This window comes from Symphalangus syndactylus, chromosome 17, assembly GCF_028878055.3.
Source record: "Symphalangus syndactylus isolate Jambi chromosome 17, NHGRI_mSymSyn1-v2.1_pri, whole genome shotgun sequence".
Lineage (NCBI taxonomy): Eukaryota > Metazoa > Chordata > Mammalia > Primates > Hylobatidae > Symphalangus > Symphalangus syndactylus.
Window position 1 is genome coordinate 52,037,015 of NC_072439.2, and position 17,051 is coordinate 52,054,065.

General features: G+C 42.3%; 1 protein-coding gene across 2 annotated transcripts; it reads left to right on the forward strand.

Annotated features, from left to right (window-relative positions):
* The first annotated feature begins 14,551 nt into the window (after positions 1 to 14,551).
* LOC129465330 (uncharacterized) lies at positions 14,552 to 16,232 on the forward strand. Of its 2 annotated transcripts, none has more exons than XR_008651939.1 (3): positions 14,552 to 14,635; positions 14,967 to 15,030; positions 15,906 to 16,232. XR_008651939.1 is itself a non-coding variant. In XM_055247265.1 (3 exons), the coding sequence occupies exons 1-3, from the start codon at positions 14,742 to 14,744 to the stop codon at positions 16,114 to 16,116; spliced, it is 396 nt and encodes a 131-aa protein (XP_055103240.1). In that variant the 5' UTR covers positions 14,733 to 14,741; the 3' UTR covers positions 16,117 to 16,232. The 2 variants fall into 2 exon arrangements, 1 of the variants encoding a protein (XP_055103240.1); XM_055247265.1 differs by lacking the exon at positions 14,552 to 14,635 and adding an exon at positions 14,733 to 14,862.
* Positions 16,233 to 17,051: the final 819 nt, after the last annotated feature.

Consider the following 17,051-nt stretch of genomic DNA (forward strand, 5'->3'; position numbering starts at 1 on the left):
CAGTAGTCACAAGACCCCATAGTTGGTGTTGAGTGGAGTTTTGAAAGATTCTGTAAGATTCTTGTCATACTCATTTTGCAGTTGAGTTCTGTAAGATCCTCATATGCAGTGAACTGAGATGGAGTCCTCTGGAAGGAGACACATCAGCTTATGCAATAGCTCTGGCACTTGAGCAATATGGTAGTAAAAGTCTGTAGAGACGGTTGTTTGTCTTTAGCTGTAATTGGAACCGCGAAAGAAGAAAATGACAGGTTCAGATCAGCCAACCATCCACTTAGAACATAGCGTGGATGCCAGAAGGCTTCCAGGGAAGCATTTTAAAAACCTTCATCTCCTGCAGCTGGAAGGCAGATCAGGAAAAAGAACAGGTCCAGGCCCTCTTTTTCAGAGTGTTCTAGTAACAAAGGAAGTTGAATTCACAGCCCTGGTGTATCTCCTATGGGAAGTGAGGTCCCTGATAAGAAAGGAATAGGGCCCTGATATCCAAGATGGGGAGTCTGGGGTGATGTTCCTGAGAACCTGAACCCCCAGATTCCCAGGAACCACTGGACTGGCAGAAGTTAGCCCCTCTTAATTACTAGACAAAGACCTCCCCTGAGTCAGGTACCTTCCTAGACAATGTTTGCTGTCCTGAAGATCTGCTCCTGCCTCTCCCCTTTGCTGCTAGATCAATTATGGCCAAGTCTCAGTAAGGTTCAGGCAGGGAAGCAGCATCCCTGCAAGGGAGGAAGGCCACAGGACCTGGCTAATAAACACTGGCAGGGACTGGGAGAACATGAATGGGAATGGATCTTGACAGTGTTGAGTCAGGGTTGGCAGGGACAGAAAATAAGGCTGGATAAGGAAGAGCTTAATGACTGAGGATTAATATCCTGGTAAAAGCAAAGAGAATTCTCCCGTTACTACAATAATGAGGCGTCCACTAGTTAGGGAGGCATCAGTGTCCCTGAGAAGCTCTGCAGTGGTTCTTTTGCAGGAGATGCTGCCTTGGAATTGGGCTTCATAGTCAATGGGAATGATACCACGCTGCAATACCAAAGTCCAGGTGGAGGCACTGAACCATCAGAGGCAAGGTGGAAGTAATTGTCATAATGAGAAGCACAGCAGAAAGTCAACCCCGAGCCTTGACCTGAGGGGACCCCTTGGGGTGGCTGATAGACCATGGTGTGTCTGCGGGTGAGATCCCGGGCAGCCAGTGAGGGCCTGGCTTGACTTATGTCACTGAAAAGATCAACAGCAAGTGGGCAGAAAGCTGATGTCAGCTGCTACAATAAAAATCACAATCCCTCACCCAGTTTCTGCATGTGAGTCAGCTCTAAGATCCAGGACTCATTGATTGAAGGGGAGGCCAGGTCCCTTTGAGGAAGGATGCTGCAACAAACCACACCAATTATCTGTGGTAGCTCTTCCCCCAATCCTCCCCAGAGACTCCCTTAGCCATTTACCTGAGTAATTCTACACCAGAGAAAGGAGAACCCCTAGATCTTTCAAGGACTATTAGACATAGGATCCAAGTGGACACGAATGACAGTTGACCCAAGCACCACCATGGCCCCCTGTTAGAGTGGAACATACAGAACCTTGTGATAAATGGTCCACGTCAGTCTCAAAATGGGCCTCATGGGTCCATGGACCACACAGTAGTCATTCCCCCACTCCAAAGTTATGCTGGTAAACCAGCCCTCCAAAAAGAAAGGGGAAAAAAAAGTAGGGGGAGAAAAAAGCCCTGATTTTCACATATAGCACTGGCCAATTTCAAGTCCCCAACATGAAGTCATTGAACCTGAAGTAGGAAAAAGCGGCCTTAGTCCCAAGTGTAGAAAGAGGATGGATCTATTAAACGACCAGCAGAACTCACTTGGGAGTTGGTCAGAAATGCAGAATCTTGGGCTCATCCCAGGGTATGAATCAGAACCTGCATTTTAACAAGATCCCAGGAAATTCATATGCATTTAAAAGATGAGAAGCCCCTGCTCCAGAACTATCCACAGATCCCCAAAGAGCCTCCAGTTTTTTAGGTCTGAAGATTCTACAGCAGAGAGCATTTCTATTTTAAATAAATGAAGCTGTGACTTTCTCCAATATAGTTATCACTATCCCCATCATTGTCGTCATCACTGACTGTCATCATTACCATCCCCGAGCAGGATCCATTAGATACCTACTTATTTCATGGACCATTTTTTATATATAAAAAAGCCCATACTAAGCTGACAATGTCTTCCCCTAGCTGAAAGCATTTTGACAGATATTTTTTCAAAGTAATCAGAGTTCTTTTTTTTTTCCTTGGCTGGTTTCATCCTCTGGCAGGGTTCTACAACTTATTTGCTTTCACTTAGTTTATATCACCGTCCCTGGCAATCTCCACTTTCCCCGACTCCGCAGTTCATTCCTCATCTACCCTAGTGCAGCCTGCTCTTCCCTGCCGGCCCCTCCACCTTACTCGAAGCTTTCTGCTATTGTCAGAACAGCCAAAGACAACAATGCTTCAACTGGCAGGAAACAGTCTTCACCCTCTCAGGATTTCCTATTATGTGATGTGCAGCCTTTTCCAGAAACACAATTGCATCTAAAAAGAGAAACTGCCCTGGATTTACCTTCATCTCAACACAATGAGTCCATGGCCACCGTAGCCTTGAACGAGGGCCAAACACTCCGAAGCGCAGAGACTCAGAATCAATGGAGGTGAAGGAAGCTGCTTCCCAGGACTTCCAAGCAAGGGTAGGCAGCTGTTTGCTTTATTCCCCATTCTTTTGTTATGTTGTTTGATTTTGCCAGTGAAGCTTGGGTAAAAGGAAGGAAAGAGGAAGAGAGGGGCCACGGACCAAGAGGAAGGAATGGAGGGGAAGGGGCTCAGGATGATCAGGAGGTGGGAGCCATAACTGTGGGGTGGAGGGGATGACTCGAGAGAAAATGAAAAGTAGCAGGTGAGTTGTTGAATGAGGAAGGATGAACTGGAGAAGGAAGAAAGGAGAGCAGAGGTTTCACCATGATTTTTAGCTGTCTCTACATAGCTGGAATGATAGGGACTTCACAGCTGGGTCATGGCTTTCTGAAGTGGAGAATGAAGGGAGTTTCAATATCAGTGCTAGGTCTGGCAGTTTTTTATTTCATTCTTTACACCCCATCCCCCACCCCCATCCCCACCCCCAGTAGCATACCTGCCTCTGGGAAGAGAAGTTCTCACCTCTATTCTCATTCCCTTCTCTGTGTAGGGAGAGTGCAGGAGAGCAGATGATGGAGGAGGTAAAAACTGTATCTTCAGAACTAGAGAGGATTTAGGTGTCTGTCCCAGTAATCTGAAACAAGAGAAAATAAAATGCAATTAAGTTGTGGGGAAGTAAATGCAGTTAAATAGTATTAGGCAACTGTTACAGAAGAAATTCTGGCCTGAAAATAAAGATGTGGATTGGATACTGGAGGAAGTGATCCTGTAAGAGAGATGGGGAGTTTTCAATGGTGAAGCTAGCAGGAGACAATGTGAAGAACATTTCTAATGACCTGGAAATTCAGGAAAAAACAGAGAACTGGTGAGAATCCAGGAGGCATGTGAGTTTGATGTTACCTGAAGAGGAATCTGCAGAAGGCAGCATGTCCTCCTGGGCCTCCAACTCTCACAATTCAGAGGTGAGCAGCCTCAGGTTCTAACCCCAGCTCTTTATTCCTTGCTTCACCTCTCTAAGCCTTAGTTGGGTTCCCCATCTATAAAACCCAGACAATAACACCCATCTCATGAGGTGTTTGCGAGGATTACATAAGATGTAAATGAGAAGTTCCACTTCCCATACATTCTCTTCAGGGAATTTATGGGCAGAGTCAAGATTCAGGAGGTGGTAAGAAAATAGTTTCAACCTGAAGTTAGGCATTGGACCAGAGCGAAAAGGAGATGCCAAGAGGCCAGAAGTAGTGTTCAGATCAGACCTGGAATTAAAGATATGGTAAATTTAAAAATTACTAAGACCCTAAGGATCTACACTAGGTAAGAAGAGGGAAAGTGGTGGCAGTGGAGTGGGAGCCAGGTTTTTGTGCACATTTTGCCTTGGGGCCTCACCAAACAGGGGATGTGGGAAGTTTCTCCCACTAGTAGCCTTCCAACCTAATGTAGGAAAATGGATAGAATTAGATTATCAGCATTTTGCAGCCCCTAATGAATAATGAACCTAGCCACTGATCATTATGCCAGTTATTAATTTATTGCCTCTCAGCCCCACATCCACCCTTCAGTAACTGCTCTGTGATAATGGACTGGGCTCTTCAAGCATTTCTCCTTTACAATGAGATCGATGTGAAGCTTTGTCGGTAGAGGGCGCTGGAGGGACACTGCAGGGAGAAGGGGGCTTTTCTTCCTGGTTCCAGGGTACTGACCTTTGTTTTTTCTTGCTCCAGCTGCATGTTCTGTCAACAGTGCGTGTGTGAGTCACCCAGTGGTGCTCTGCCCCAGCAACATACCCATAACGTACAGTCCATCAGTGACCTCAGAGCCCCAGCCTAGGCCCAGTGAACCTCACCTCAGTCCTTGTGATGTGGATTAACATCCGCAGTGGAGTCTTACCTCCTCCTGGGCACTGCTTTCCAGTGTCAGCTGGCCTGCACCCCAGGATGTTGTTTCCCTGGGCCCACCCAACATGAGCATTGCACACCAGACCCTCCACCCATTGCACACATGAAGACTCACCTCCCAGACTTAACGCACCTGCACCCACTGGTTTCTTTCCTGCTGGCCTGGAGGCTGTGGACCGGCTCTGGCTGGACAGCCCAGTGAACTTAACTGCTATCTAGTGGGCCACACACTTGCCTACTCCAATAATGTTGGAACCACAGCCTTGGGGAAGAGCCCACCCCTTCCAGGTTTGCTTTTCCTTGAGTACTCTCCCTTAGACATAGGGTACTCATCAGAAGTCTCTTTATGTCTTCATAGGTACTCTCTTATTGTATTAGTTCATTCTCACACTGCTAATAAAAACATACCTGAGACTGGGTAATTTATAAATGAAGGAGGTTTAATTGACTCACAGTTCCGCATTGCTGGGGAGGCCTCAGGATGCTTACAATCACAGTGGAAGGCAAAAGAGAAGCAGGCACCTTCTTCATGGGGTGGCAGGACAGAGTGAGTGCAAGCAGGGGAGATGCCAGACGCTTATAAAACCATCAGATCTCGAGATAACTCACTATCACAAGAACAGCATGGGGGAAACCACTCCCATGATCCAATTACCTCCACTTGGTCACTCCCTTGACACGTGGGGATTATGGGGATTACAATTCAACATGAGATTTTGGGTGGGGACACAGCTAAATCATGTCACTTATCTTAATCATTGTTTTTATGAAACTTCCAGTATTGGAATTAATGAATGGCTTCTGTTTCTTGAGTGGATCCACAACAACATAATCACGAATGGCTGCTAACTTCACAAAGAGACAGCCAGAACTATGTGGCCTTGTTGGAAATGTACAACACAATCTTTCAAGTATTCTTGTCAAGACATCAGCCCTGAGTCTGATCAAGCCTTAGATCTAACTAAAAGTATGCAAGAAATACATGGAGCATGGAAACATGTTAAATGACACCATGAGTATAATCAGAAAGTCCAGTCTGTGGGAAACTCCATAGGGAAGATAACCAGAATTCTTCAACAAATGAGGGAAATAATCTATAAATTCGGAGACTTAAAAGGCACTAATTAAAATCTATGGACCTTGCTAAAGGCATCACACTACCTGATTTCAAAACATACTACAAAACCAAAACAGCATAGTACTGTCATGAAGACAGACATGTAGACCGCTGGAACAGAATAGAGAACCCAGGAATAAATTCACATATTTACAGCTAACTGACTATCAACAAGGCACCAAACATTCACTGGGGAAAGAACGACCACTTCAATAAATGGTGCTGGGAAAACCGGATATCCATATGCCAAAAAATGAAAGTAGACCTAGATCTCTTACCAGACAAAATTCAAATCAAAATGGATTAAAGACTTAAATGAAAGACTTGAAACTATGAAACTGCTAGAAGAAAACATTGCAGAAACTCTACAGGACATTGTTCTGGCCAAAGATTTTCTTGGGTAAGATCTCAAAAGCAGAAGCAACCAAAGCAAAAATAGACAAATGGGATTACATCAAGCTAAAAAGCTTTTGCAGAGCAAGGAAACAACCAGTGGAGTGAAGACACAACCTATAGAATGAGAGAAAATATTTGCAAACTATTCATTTGACAAGGGGTTAATAACCAGAATATATAAGGAGCTCAAACAACTTAATAGCAAAGATATATATATTATTTTAAAAATGAGTGAATCATCTGAATAGATACTTCTCAAAAAAATACAAATGGCAAACAAGTATATGAAAAAAATGCTCAACATCACTAATCATGAGGAAAATGCAAATCAAAACCACAACGGGATATCGTTTCACTTCAGTTAAAATAGCTGTTATCAAAAAGATAACAGCTTTTTGATAACAGGAATACTGTTATGGAATACTATTCGGCCATAAAAAGAATAAAATCCTGGCTGGGTGCAATGGCTCACACCTGTAATCCCAGCTACTCAGGAGGCCGAGGCAGGAGAATTGCTTGACCCTGGAGGCAGAGGTTGCAGTGAGCCAAGATTGCGCCACTGCACTCCAGTCTGGGTGACAGAGAGACTGTGTCTCAAAAAAAAAAAAAAAAAAAAAAAAAGAATAAAATCCTGTCACTTGAAACAACATAGATGGAGCTGAAAGTTATTATGTTAAGTGAAATAAACCAGTCAAGGAGCTAAACAGGTGGTTCTTATGGAGGTAGAGAGTAGAAAGATTATCAGAGGCTTGGAAGACTGGGGGTGCAAGGGATGAAGACAGGTTGGTTAATGGGTGAAAAAAATACAGTTAGAAGGAATAAGTACTAGTTTTTGATATCACAGCAGGGTGACTATAGTTAACAATCATTTATTGTATACTTCAAAATAACTAGAAGAGAAGATTTGCAATGTTCCCAACACAAAGAAGTGATAAATATTTGAGGTGATGGATATTCTAAATAACCTGATTTGATCATTACATGTTATATGCATGTATCAAAATGTCACATGTAGCCTATGAATATGTACAGTTGTTACATATCAAAACAAATGAATAAAATTTATGGTCCTTAGATCTTGATTCAAACAAATTTTTTAAAAAAGATTTATGAGGCAATGGAAAAAATTTAAACACTGGCTGAATATTTGGTGATATCAAGGCAATTATTTTTAAAAATGTAAGAGCTAATGGAGAAAATATGAACACTGAATATTTATATTAAGAGAGTTATCTTTCTAAGCAATGATAAGATTGTAGATATTTTTAAGAGTTTTAGTCTTTTACATTTACTTAGTAAAATATTAACAAATGAAATAATGTAATGAGGATTTGCTTCAAAATAATCCTTGCCTAGGTTAGAAGTAGGTGGGAGAATGTATTGGCCATGAGTAGATATATTGAAGCCAGATGGTGAGTACATGGATTTTTAAAAAAATTTTGATGCTCTTACAAATGGACTAAAAAAAAAAAAAAGAGCAACCTAACTGAAAAATGAGCAAAGGGTATAAATAGGCAATTCATTCAAAAAGCATGTGTAAAAGTGCTCAGCCTAGCTAGCAATGAAAAAACAATGAAAGATCAGTAAGAATGTGGAGAAACAGGTATTCCCTCTGGTACTACCATATTGATGGACAATTTGACAAAAATTTTTCAAAAGGTAAAATTTGCATTTTCCTAAACCCAACAGTTTAGCTTCTAGATATCTATATTAGAGAAACTGTCAAATATGTAGACAAAAATGTGAGCTTATTGCAGCATTTTTAGAGTAGTGAAACTTTACAGGCAAACTAAATATCCATCAATGGAGGAGTGGTTCACAAAAACAAGTAAACAAAACATGGTGTATTCACACAATGGATCCTTTGCAGCGGTTAAAAAGAAACTCTATGTGGGCCAGCGTGGTAAAGAATCCAAGATATTGTTCCATGGAAAAAGCATGTTGCAGAGTAATATGTTCCGTTTGATCCCATTTCTGTAAAAATAACACTAAACTAAAACATGTAGAATAAACCCCTCTAAAAATGAGGTATTTGTAATATGTATACATAATTTTGTGTGTCTATACATAAATGATACACTATGTAATTCTGCTTTGTTTATTTTTCGTAAGAATATATTCATACTGCTTCTATAATTTGCTTTTACTTTGTGTTTACTGAATTTTGTAACAAATAAATCATTAGTAATCTGTCCAAGAACAGTTTCCAAAGCATGGCAGAAGGCCAGCTGTGATGAACTGAGGGCCCTACCTGACCTGACCAGCCTGGCCTTGTTAGTATACTGGCAACTAGACAAGATTTAAGACATAAAAGCCTCAAATATTTAAAAGGATTTTCTCAGAAAAAGGGGAGAGGGTTTCCTCAAATGCTTCTTGCCATCAGATTTTAGGGCCAGAAGGATTTTAGAGGCCAATTGGTCCAATTGCTGACTTTCAAGGAAGCTAAAGTTGAGGTCCAGAGAAGCTAGTTTTCCAAGGCCCCCGGACTATTTGGCATTTTTTTTCTTTTTAAAGGTCTCTTGGCCGGGCGTGATGGCTCACACCTGTAATCCCAGCACTTTGGGAGGCCGAGGTGGGCGGATCATGAGGTCAGGAGATTGAGACCATCTTGGCCAACACGGTGAAACCCTGTCTCTACTAAAAATACAAAAAAAAAAAAAATTAGCCAGGCTTGGTGGCGGGCGCCTGTATTCCCAGCTACTCGGGAGGCTGAGGCAGGAGAGTGGCGTGAACCCAGGAGGCAGAGGTTGCCGTGAGCCAAGATCGTGCCACTGCACTCCAGCCTGGATGACAGGGCGAGACTCCATCTCAAAAAAAAAAAATAAATAAATAAAAAAATAAAAAAGGTATCTTGCTAAATACCAAAAGGGACAGCCAGAAGAGTATGTCCAGGGGACCTCTGAAAGTCTGAGAACTATGAAGAAGTAACTAGGGATTTATGTGTTCAAGACAAGAATCTACATGAGAATTCATGCGAAGTTGCTGACAGCCATGTATGAGTGACAGGCATCAGCAATCATCCACCACCGGAATCAGGGAAATGAATCATCCCAGGCTTTGTTCTTTGTAGAACAGTGCATTTTCCTCTGGCCTCCCCTCTTCTATATCAGGGGATTGTTTCAACTACAGTCACTGGGCTGAAGGACCCACTAAATTTGGCCTGATTCCTGTCTTGGCAGGCTGCCGTGGCAAGGGTGATGGAGAAGTGTTTACAAGTGTCAGATCCCAAGAACATTTTCTTTGTTCTGTCTGACAAAGCCCAGAGTCAGATAGGCAGAGTGGTGAAAAGAGCTCTGGGCAAGCAGTCAGCCAGCCTGGGGTCTGGTCTTGGTTCTATCACGAACCCAGCTGTGTGAGCTTGAGCCAGTCATTTGAGGTTTTCTGAACTTGCAGAGTAAATGGGCTAGCTGTGATTCCCTCAGCCCTTGTGTCTGGGGAAATTGTTTTGGAATGAAAGTAGCTTTTGGCCTGTGTACCATTTTCAGAATATATTATCTCAAGCAGAGTGAGAAAGAAGTGCAAGGACATAGCTATGATTGGCATAGAACTGAAGTCAGATACTAACAAAGAAAAAGGTCGACACTGACAATGCCATCTCCAGGGAGAACAAATAGATTCATCCTTGAAGCCAACTATTGTGGTGGCTGCCTGGAGTACTGTGTTGAAAAGGATTTGAGCTAAACCTAAGCTCAAAGGAGTTCTGTGATCCATTAATAATGTCTGCTACAGGTAAGGGAGCTAGAACAAGGTAAGAGTACCCCAGATTTTTGCTACTCCTGCACCCAATTACCACATTTAGGTTCCTATAGCCATGAACCCATGAACCTAATGCAAAGTAGGAAATTGCATGTGATGAAATCTCTATAAAGAAAATTTCAAGAAGCAGGCTTATTTAGGATATAGTTAACAAGTAAGAGAGCAGCAAATCGGGATGCCTGAATTCTGTTCTTTGGACCATCATTGGATAATAATCTTGGACAAACCAACAACATGTTGGAATCCCTACATTCTGGCTCTGTTATGGCCTGAGGCATGGTAAGGAAGGCACTGAAGGGTCTTTGCAAGTGGAGGTGGTATAGGGACATGCTCTGGTGATCCTGTAGCCACAGAAAGTGCTTCTCAGGGGCAGTTTGGTACAGTTTGGTCTTATTTTAATTAATGCTGTAATTTTATGGGATTTTAAAAACATATAGTGAATTACATGTTTTCCACTGTGCCATGTTAAAAAGGGCAGCAAAAAGTAATCAAAAGAAAATTACCTATATTCTTATCATTCAGATCCAACATTTGACAGCTTGTATTTCCTGGATACAAAGATAATTTGATGTAAATGTTTTCCTTCATAAAGTAGTAAATGTACTTTTTTTCTCTCATGTTAGGAAAGTAAATCACAAACCAGAACTGGGATACATAAAAATTCACAAAAATAATTATTATTTAATAAGATTAATTTATAACTGCATGTCATTATTACTGAGTGGTGAGCCAGGGCCAGGTTAAGGTAATGCTCTTCATGCTATCGTCACCTCTAAGTTTGCATATACAGTTGAGGCAAACCAGGGTCCTTTTTGAAAGGACATGCAAAAATGAGTAAGGCCCAGAAAGTAACAGTAAAGATACATAAATGTTTTTTAAAAATTGGGTTTAACATTGCGACATCATCTATTCAATAAAATAAAATAAAAATCACTTGCAAATGCAAAGGCAAGCCATAGGATTCCTTTCAAAGGGCAAGGGATGGAGCTGTGTTGTATACTGTACTGGTTAAGCCTAGTGGCTCTCAGGTCAGACTGGCTGGAATCCTGGCTTCCCCAACTAATGAGGATAATAGTGCTACCAACCTCATAGGATGGTTGTGAGGAGTAATTGGATTAGCACGTCTTTGGACTGTGCCTAGCACATAGTAAGGACTCAATAAATCTTGCTATTAAGATGCACCCTTTTGGGCCAAACATGATGAAGATCATTACTGCCTCATGGTCTTACCCTCTTCACCCCAGTGTGCCATTTTGACTTAAGTTAGATGAGTCTAACACAAATTCATATATTTATGGTTCAGATGCTACAGGAGATCATTCATGAAAATCCTTTGTGGGAGGTCTTTGGGAGTGGAGAAACCGGAGGCTCCGGGACTTGAAAATCATTTGCCCAATATTATGGAGCACACAAGTGGAGAGATCTGAATCTATCATGTTCTTCCTTGCTCCCTCCGTTTTGTCCCTTTCTTCTTTCTCAGCATCACTGAGGTGCACCCAATCTGCCTTTGCCCATGCTGTTCCTGGGGTGTCCCCTGCTCCCCACTGCTCATCTAAACCCCTGTGTGGTATGAGTGCAATAGGAAAGGAGAGAAAGGAGCAACTAGCACAGGCTGAAATCATGAAGAAACGAAAGGAGGTGTAAGCTGGACCTTGGAGGATGTGTGGGATGTAGGATTTGGCTAAGTGTAAAGTGGAGAAATTGGGCTTGGAGTTGAAGAGGGATGGGAAGAGTTGATGGATGCTGGCAGTGACCAAAATAGGCCGTTGATCTGTAGAAGGTGGGATGTTAACTTGGCTACACAAATCTAGGTCTTATTATAGAAAAACAAATGATGTTCCTGCCCTCAAGGAATTATTTTACTGGGGACTTAGAAACAAAAAATAATAATAATTTCTCTTTAATAATTCCTCATGCCCAGGCACAATACTGGGCACAGCATAGTTTCCAAAATTTAATACCAGACTGACTGGCTGCCATTCTTCTTAACTCAGTTGAGAGACTCCAAACCTTTCCATCTGCTGGCTCCTTCTTTGTATACTAAGGCCACATTTTCCATTTGCCTTCAAACAGTTTAACATTTTTGCTGCATTACTGAGGCCATTTTAATTTATCACTTTGTTTTAAAGCACTGCACCATCCAAAAATAGCACAAAATTACTCATTCTATTCAAGGGTAGTTGGTACTGCAGCCTTATATGAGACATGTAATCTTTCACTGATTGGGCCAGTGTGAACACAGGCCTGATTTTCAGAGTTCTAACAGTCCCGAATGGGAGCTGCTTGTTTTTTTGAAGCAAGTTTTAAGCTTTTTTGCCATCAGAGCCACTGAAGAATGCCTGACCAGCCACAGAGAGAAGCTATGCAGCTGGGTACTGAATTCCTTCCTTGTCTAGAGATCCAGGCAGGCTGAAATATTTTAGAAAGAGTTGACTTACCAAACTTTCTTTCTCCTGGTTTTCCACAATGTCATTTCATGTACCTATTTTTAAAATGTTTAGTTTTACATTGGATTTTGTGTTTTAAGCCTATAAAAAACTTGATTTAGGATTTCACTGGAGCCTGGCAGAATAATTTAAAGGGAGAATTTCTTGAGAAATGGAAATCAGTACTGGTTTTTCCAAAAGTTTTGTTGGGATTATTTGTGATTGCTCTTATTTTTATAGTGAGTACAGCCCCTCCCTCCCCTTGCCTTCTGCCTCCCTTTTGTATGCATAAGACAGCCTCATTCTGGTGGCGTGTCTTGAAAATCACCATAATGGAATATATATGAGGATTAGGCACAGAAATGTCAGGCCTTATTAAATTTCAGTAGTCAAACTCGCTTTTGTGTTTCCCATTACCTCTCTGGTCGTTGAGACTTTCCAGAGAGGAAGAATTCTCCATGTCCCATAGGAAATGTACCCCCTCCCCTAGTTTTAGCAGAACCTTGCCTGTTGTCAGTCATTATTGGAAGACTATGATGTTTTCCACTTTCATTGGCTTTTAAAAAATTCTCTTGCAAAGAAGGCCTTTGGGTGATTCATGCAATCAAATTCTGTTAGGGAGGAGAAAGTCTAGCTGTCAGTAGTATTATTAAATGCCCGGTGTAAAACCACAGAATCTGGGCATTCATACCCCCTCTCCCCAAGGAGCTCAGTGAGCTTTGGATGCATTACTTTCCTTTATTCATCCTCACAAGGGAACTCGAAGAGGAAGAGGGGGGTCAGGCTTCTTTAAACAATCTTCCTAGCATTTGTAGCTGCTGTAGTATACGCCGTACAGTAGTTCCCCCACCATAATCCAGTTTTGCTTTCTGTGGTTTCAGTTACCTGCAGGACAGTATTATAAGATATTTTAAGAAAGAGAGACCACATACACATAAATTTTATTAGAGTATATTGTTATAATCATTCTATTTTATTTTTAGTTATTGCTGCCAATCTCTTACTGTGCCTAGTGTATAAATTAAACTTTATCATAGGCATGTATAAGAAAATATATAGTCTGTATAAAGTTCTGTACTATCTGCAGTTTCAGGCATACCCCTGAAGATAATGGGGGCTACTGTATATACATTGTTTTTCACTGTAGGCGCCTCCAAATAAGTAGAAGTGTGGAGACTCCACAAGGTATAGAAGGAACCTAAAATAGCTATTAAAGGTAGGGCCACCAGATCAGCGCAGCTGTCAGGGTTTGAAGGCACCCCTGCTTTTGGAGCTGGCAAAGACCTAAGGAATCCACCGCGAGGAGAGAAGGAAGGGGCATGGACACACACAGGTGATTTAGGAGCATGAGGATACACCTCACTCCCAGGCAAGCTCTCCCACCCTCTGCCGCCAAGGAGAGTGCTGGCACATCTCTCTGGCAGTCTTCCACCTGAAAGAGCCAATCTGCCAGTCATCACACACTCATCTTCCTGTGGGCTGCTGGGAAGAATCTGGGTCAGTGGGAGTTTACAGCTGTAGGAGCAGCCAGACCAGGTCATGAACTATGGTTCATCTACTTTGCAGAAAAGATTTAATGAATCCTTTAAGGCTATGCTGCCTCTCCCAGGGGTATTTGCATTTATAAAAGAACCAATGAATAAAACCATTATTTTATATGGGAAATTGGCAAATCAAGTGGAGGAGGAGGCATTTAAGGCCTAGTAGATCCCTCACCTAGCCATAGATTATACCAGAGGTGTGGTCGATAACTACTGTACCTATTCAACATGCAGGGCATAAGAACAGCATGGAGACTGGCACGAAGGAGAGCTGAATTCTCAGAGGGCTGCCGCCAACTCAACAGTGAGGGGCTCAGACCCTTCACCTCTGTGGGTGTCAGTGTGCTTCTCCGTAGAATGAAGGGTAGGAAGAAGAACCAGTCCACACCACTCCTTCCACCACCTCCTCTCCTCATCCCTTTTCCTTCTCTTTCACTGTTGGGGCGGCTGTGTGGATATCAGAGTCCAGCTGTACAAGCCAGAGTGGGAACTTTTGGCTGATTGCCAGTTTTCTTCCGAATTTCTCTACAGGTTGAGTTAGGGAGCAGCAAGCTGGTGGCAGGGAGGAACCAGTGTTTGTTGTGCTTTCCATAAAATGAGATCCATCTCTTCCAAGCCACCCTTTTCTCCAGTACTGACTAGCTGATCTCCAAGGTACCTGATGGTCTAGTTTCAGGATTAGCCCTGTGGTCTGACCCACTGGCTACTCCAGATGGACCTGTCTCCACCCTCTTCTGTGCACTTGGCCTTCCCTCTGGGCATAAATGCACCAGGGAAAGGACATAACTAAACCGGTTGTATCAGAGCAGCCTGCCTGAGAGAGATCAAGCAAGGCACAGGTAAAAATGTTAATAAAAATTAAAAATAGAACCTGCAAAACAGGTATTGCTCTTTTTCAGTTGGCAGAAGCCTGCTGCCAATATCAGAGTGATCCCTACCAATGTGATGAGTGTGGGGAAGGCCGTAAAAGGGACCTGCAAATGCTGGCGTGATGTGTGTTATTTTAACGTTTCTGAAATCCTGTTCTTAGTCTGCACACCTTGTCCGAGGCTCCGATGTTATCCAGGTGATTCATCATTTAATGCTGTTGGCTTCAACATGGATTTAATGGTAATTAAACCAAGTGCACACTATGTAAAGATCTATTCACTTGGAGGTCCTTCATTTCAGGTCACCAGGTACGCCCCTGGACTCCTGCCGCAGCTGATCCAGTGCTAGGTGCTGAGGATACACGGTGAGTTCCTTCTCTCCCTTCAGGGGCAGGTGTCTGGATAGGTAACTTTAATATGATGTCAGATACAGAGAGGGCCAAAAGAGCATGAAGGAAGGCCCTTGACCTCCCAGGTGGTGAGCTGGAGACCCCGGGGAGATAGAGTGAGGTGCAATTTGCAGGAAGAAAGGACTTACCCAGGTAAGCGGGAGGAAGAGAATGGCATTCCCAGTAGAGGGAGCTCTCTTTTTGTATATTGTGGACAGGAAGGCAGTGGGAGGTGGAAGGTGGGAAGAAGGTGGTCAGAGGGAAGAAAAGGAATTGCATTCTCTCCCTTTCCCACCCATCTGCACTCTTATTGCTGCAGAAATAGAGAGAGAAAATCCACATCTAGGGATGGTTTTTATCAGCTTAAAAGAGGTAGAATAAATTTGGAGTACTGTTTCTAATAGCAACAAAACAAACAAATCAGAAAACCCAACCTGCATACAACCTGAATGTCTATCCATAGACATTGCTTAAACAAACCCAGTACATTCATATATATTACGGAATAATATGTAGTTTAAAAAAAGATAGCTTTATATGTACAGAGAGATATTCAAGAAATATTAGTAAATAAAAAAGCAAGTCATAGGAAAATATATATAGTATACATGTTCCCATTTATGTAAACAAATATACGCATCCTATTTGCGGTCATGTATTTTTGTGCATCTATATACATGCACATATATAAACACATAGAAAAAAGGTCTGGAAAGATTCTTAACTTCTGGGGAGGGAAGTGGGATTGGAGGATGGCAAAGAAAGACTTTCACTTTCTGCTCAATTCACTTCTATATTTTTTATATTTTACCTGAGAATGTATTACTGAGGTAATTTTTTTTTTTTTTTAGTCTAGGAGAAAGCAATTGGAAGAAAAGCAAAGCTCTTCAAAGGAGACCTATAAAGTCATCTTTGTTTTGTTCATTCTTCTCATGTTTCTGCATTCTGGGCATTCTCCTAAATTGGGGAGAAACCAAAATGCCCAGAAGTCAAATTCTGCAACTGTCATCATGCAAAATGTCAAATGAGAGAACCAAAGTATGCTGGATTCTATATTGTTAGGAAGGGATGGTTAATTTGATTGACTCTCAGGAGCTATTTTTCTAGCATTAAGTAATTCTAGGGAACTCTTTTCTGATCATCTCTGAGTAAATAAACAAGTGAAATTGCAATTCAAATAATGAATCAACTTTAATGCTCTCATAGAGAATGTAAGCCAAATTACAATGTGAATTTAAATTGTAATATGTCAGAGGCACATTATCCCAATGGCAATATTTTCTAAAATGTCTCTTCTTTTTCTTTTTTTTGAGACGGAGTTTTGCTCTTGTCACCCAGGCTGGAGTGCAATGACTCGATCTTGGCTCACTGCAACCTCCACCCAGGTTCAAGTGATTCTCCTGCCTCAGCCTCCCAAGTAGCTGGGATTACAGGCGTCCACCGCCATGCCCAGCTAATTTTTGTATTTTTAGTAGAGATGAGGTTTCACCATATTGGCCAGGCTGGTCTCAAACTCCTGACCTCAGGTGATCCGTCCGCCTCGGCCTCCCAAAGTGCTGGGATTACAGCTGTGAGCCACCGCGCCCAGCCTAAAATGTGCTTACCCAGCTTCCACCTCCAAGCACACATGCTTCTCACACATCTGTGATTTTGTTATCTAGTACTAAGCCAACAACAAAGCAGAACATCTAGCACCAACAAATGTTTAGATGATACACTGTTAGAGCAGCTCTCACCAACACCAGATAGGCTTAGGGGTCATTTCGCTCTTTAGCGTCTCCCCTACCGAACGAAGCCTGCAGAAAATTTCTAAGCTTATCTGGTGCCGGTGGGAGTTGCGTTCAACCCCACTAGACCAGAGAGTCCCAGATTGTATGTCCCAGATTCAACCTCTGGTTCATGTCAGACCTAGCAAGAGTTTGGGGCCACCTTAACTTTTCAACTTGCCAGGGATAGAAAATGTGGATGGCCTTTCCCACTGTTTATTTATGTGGGTC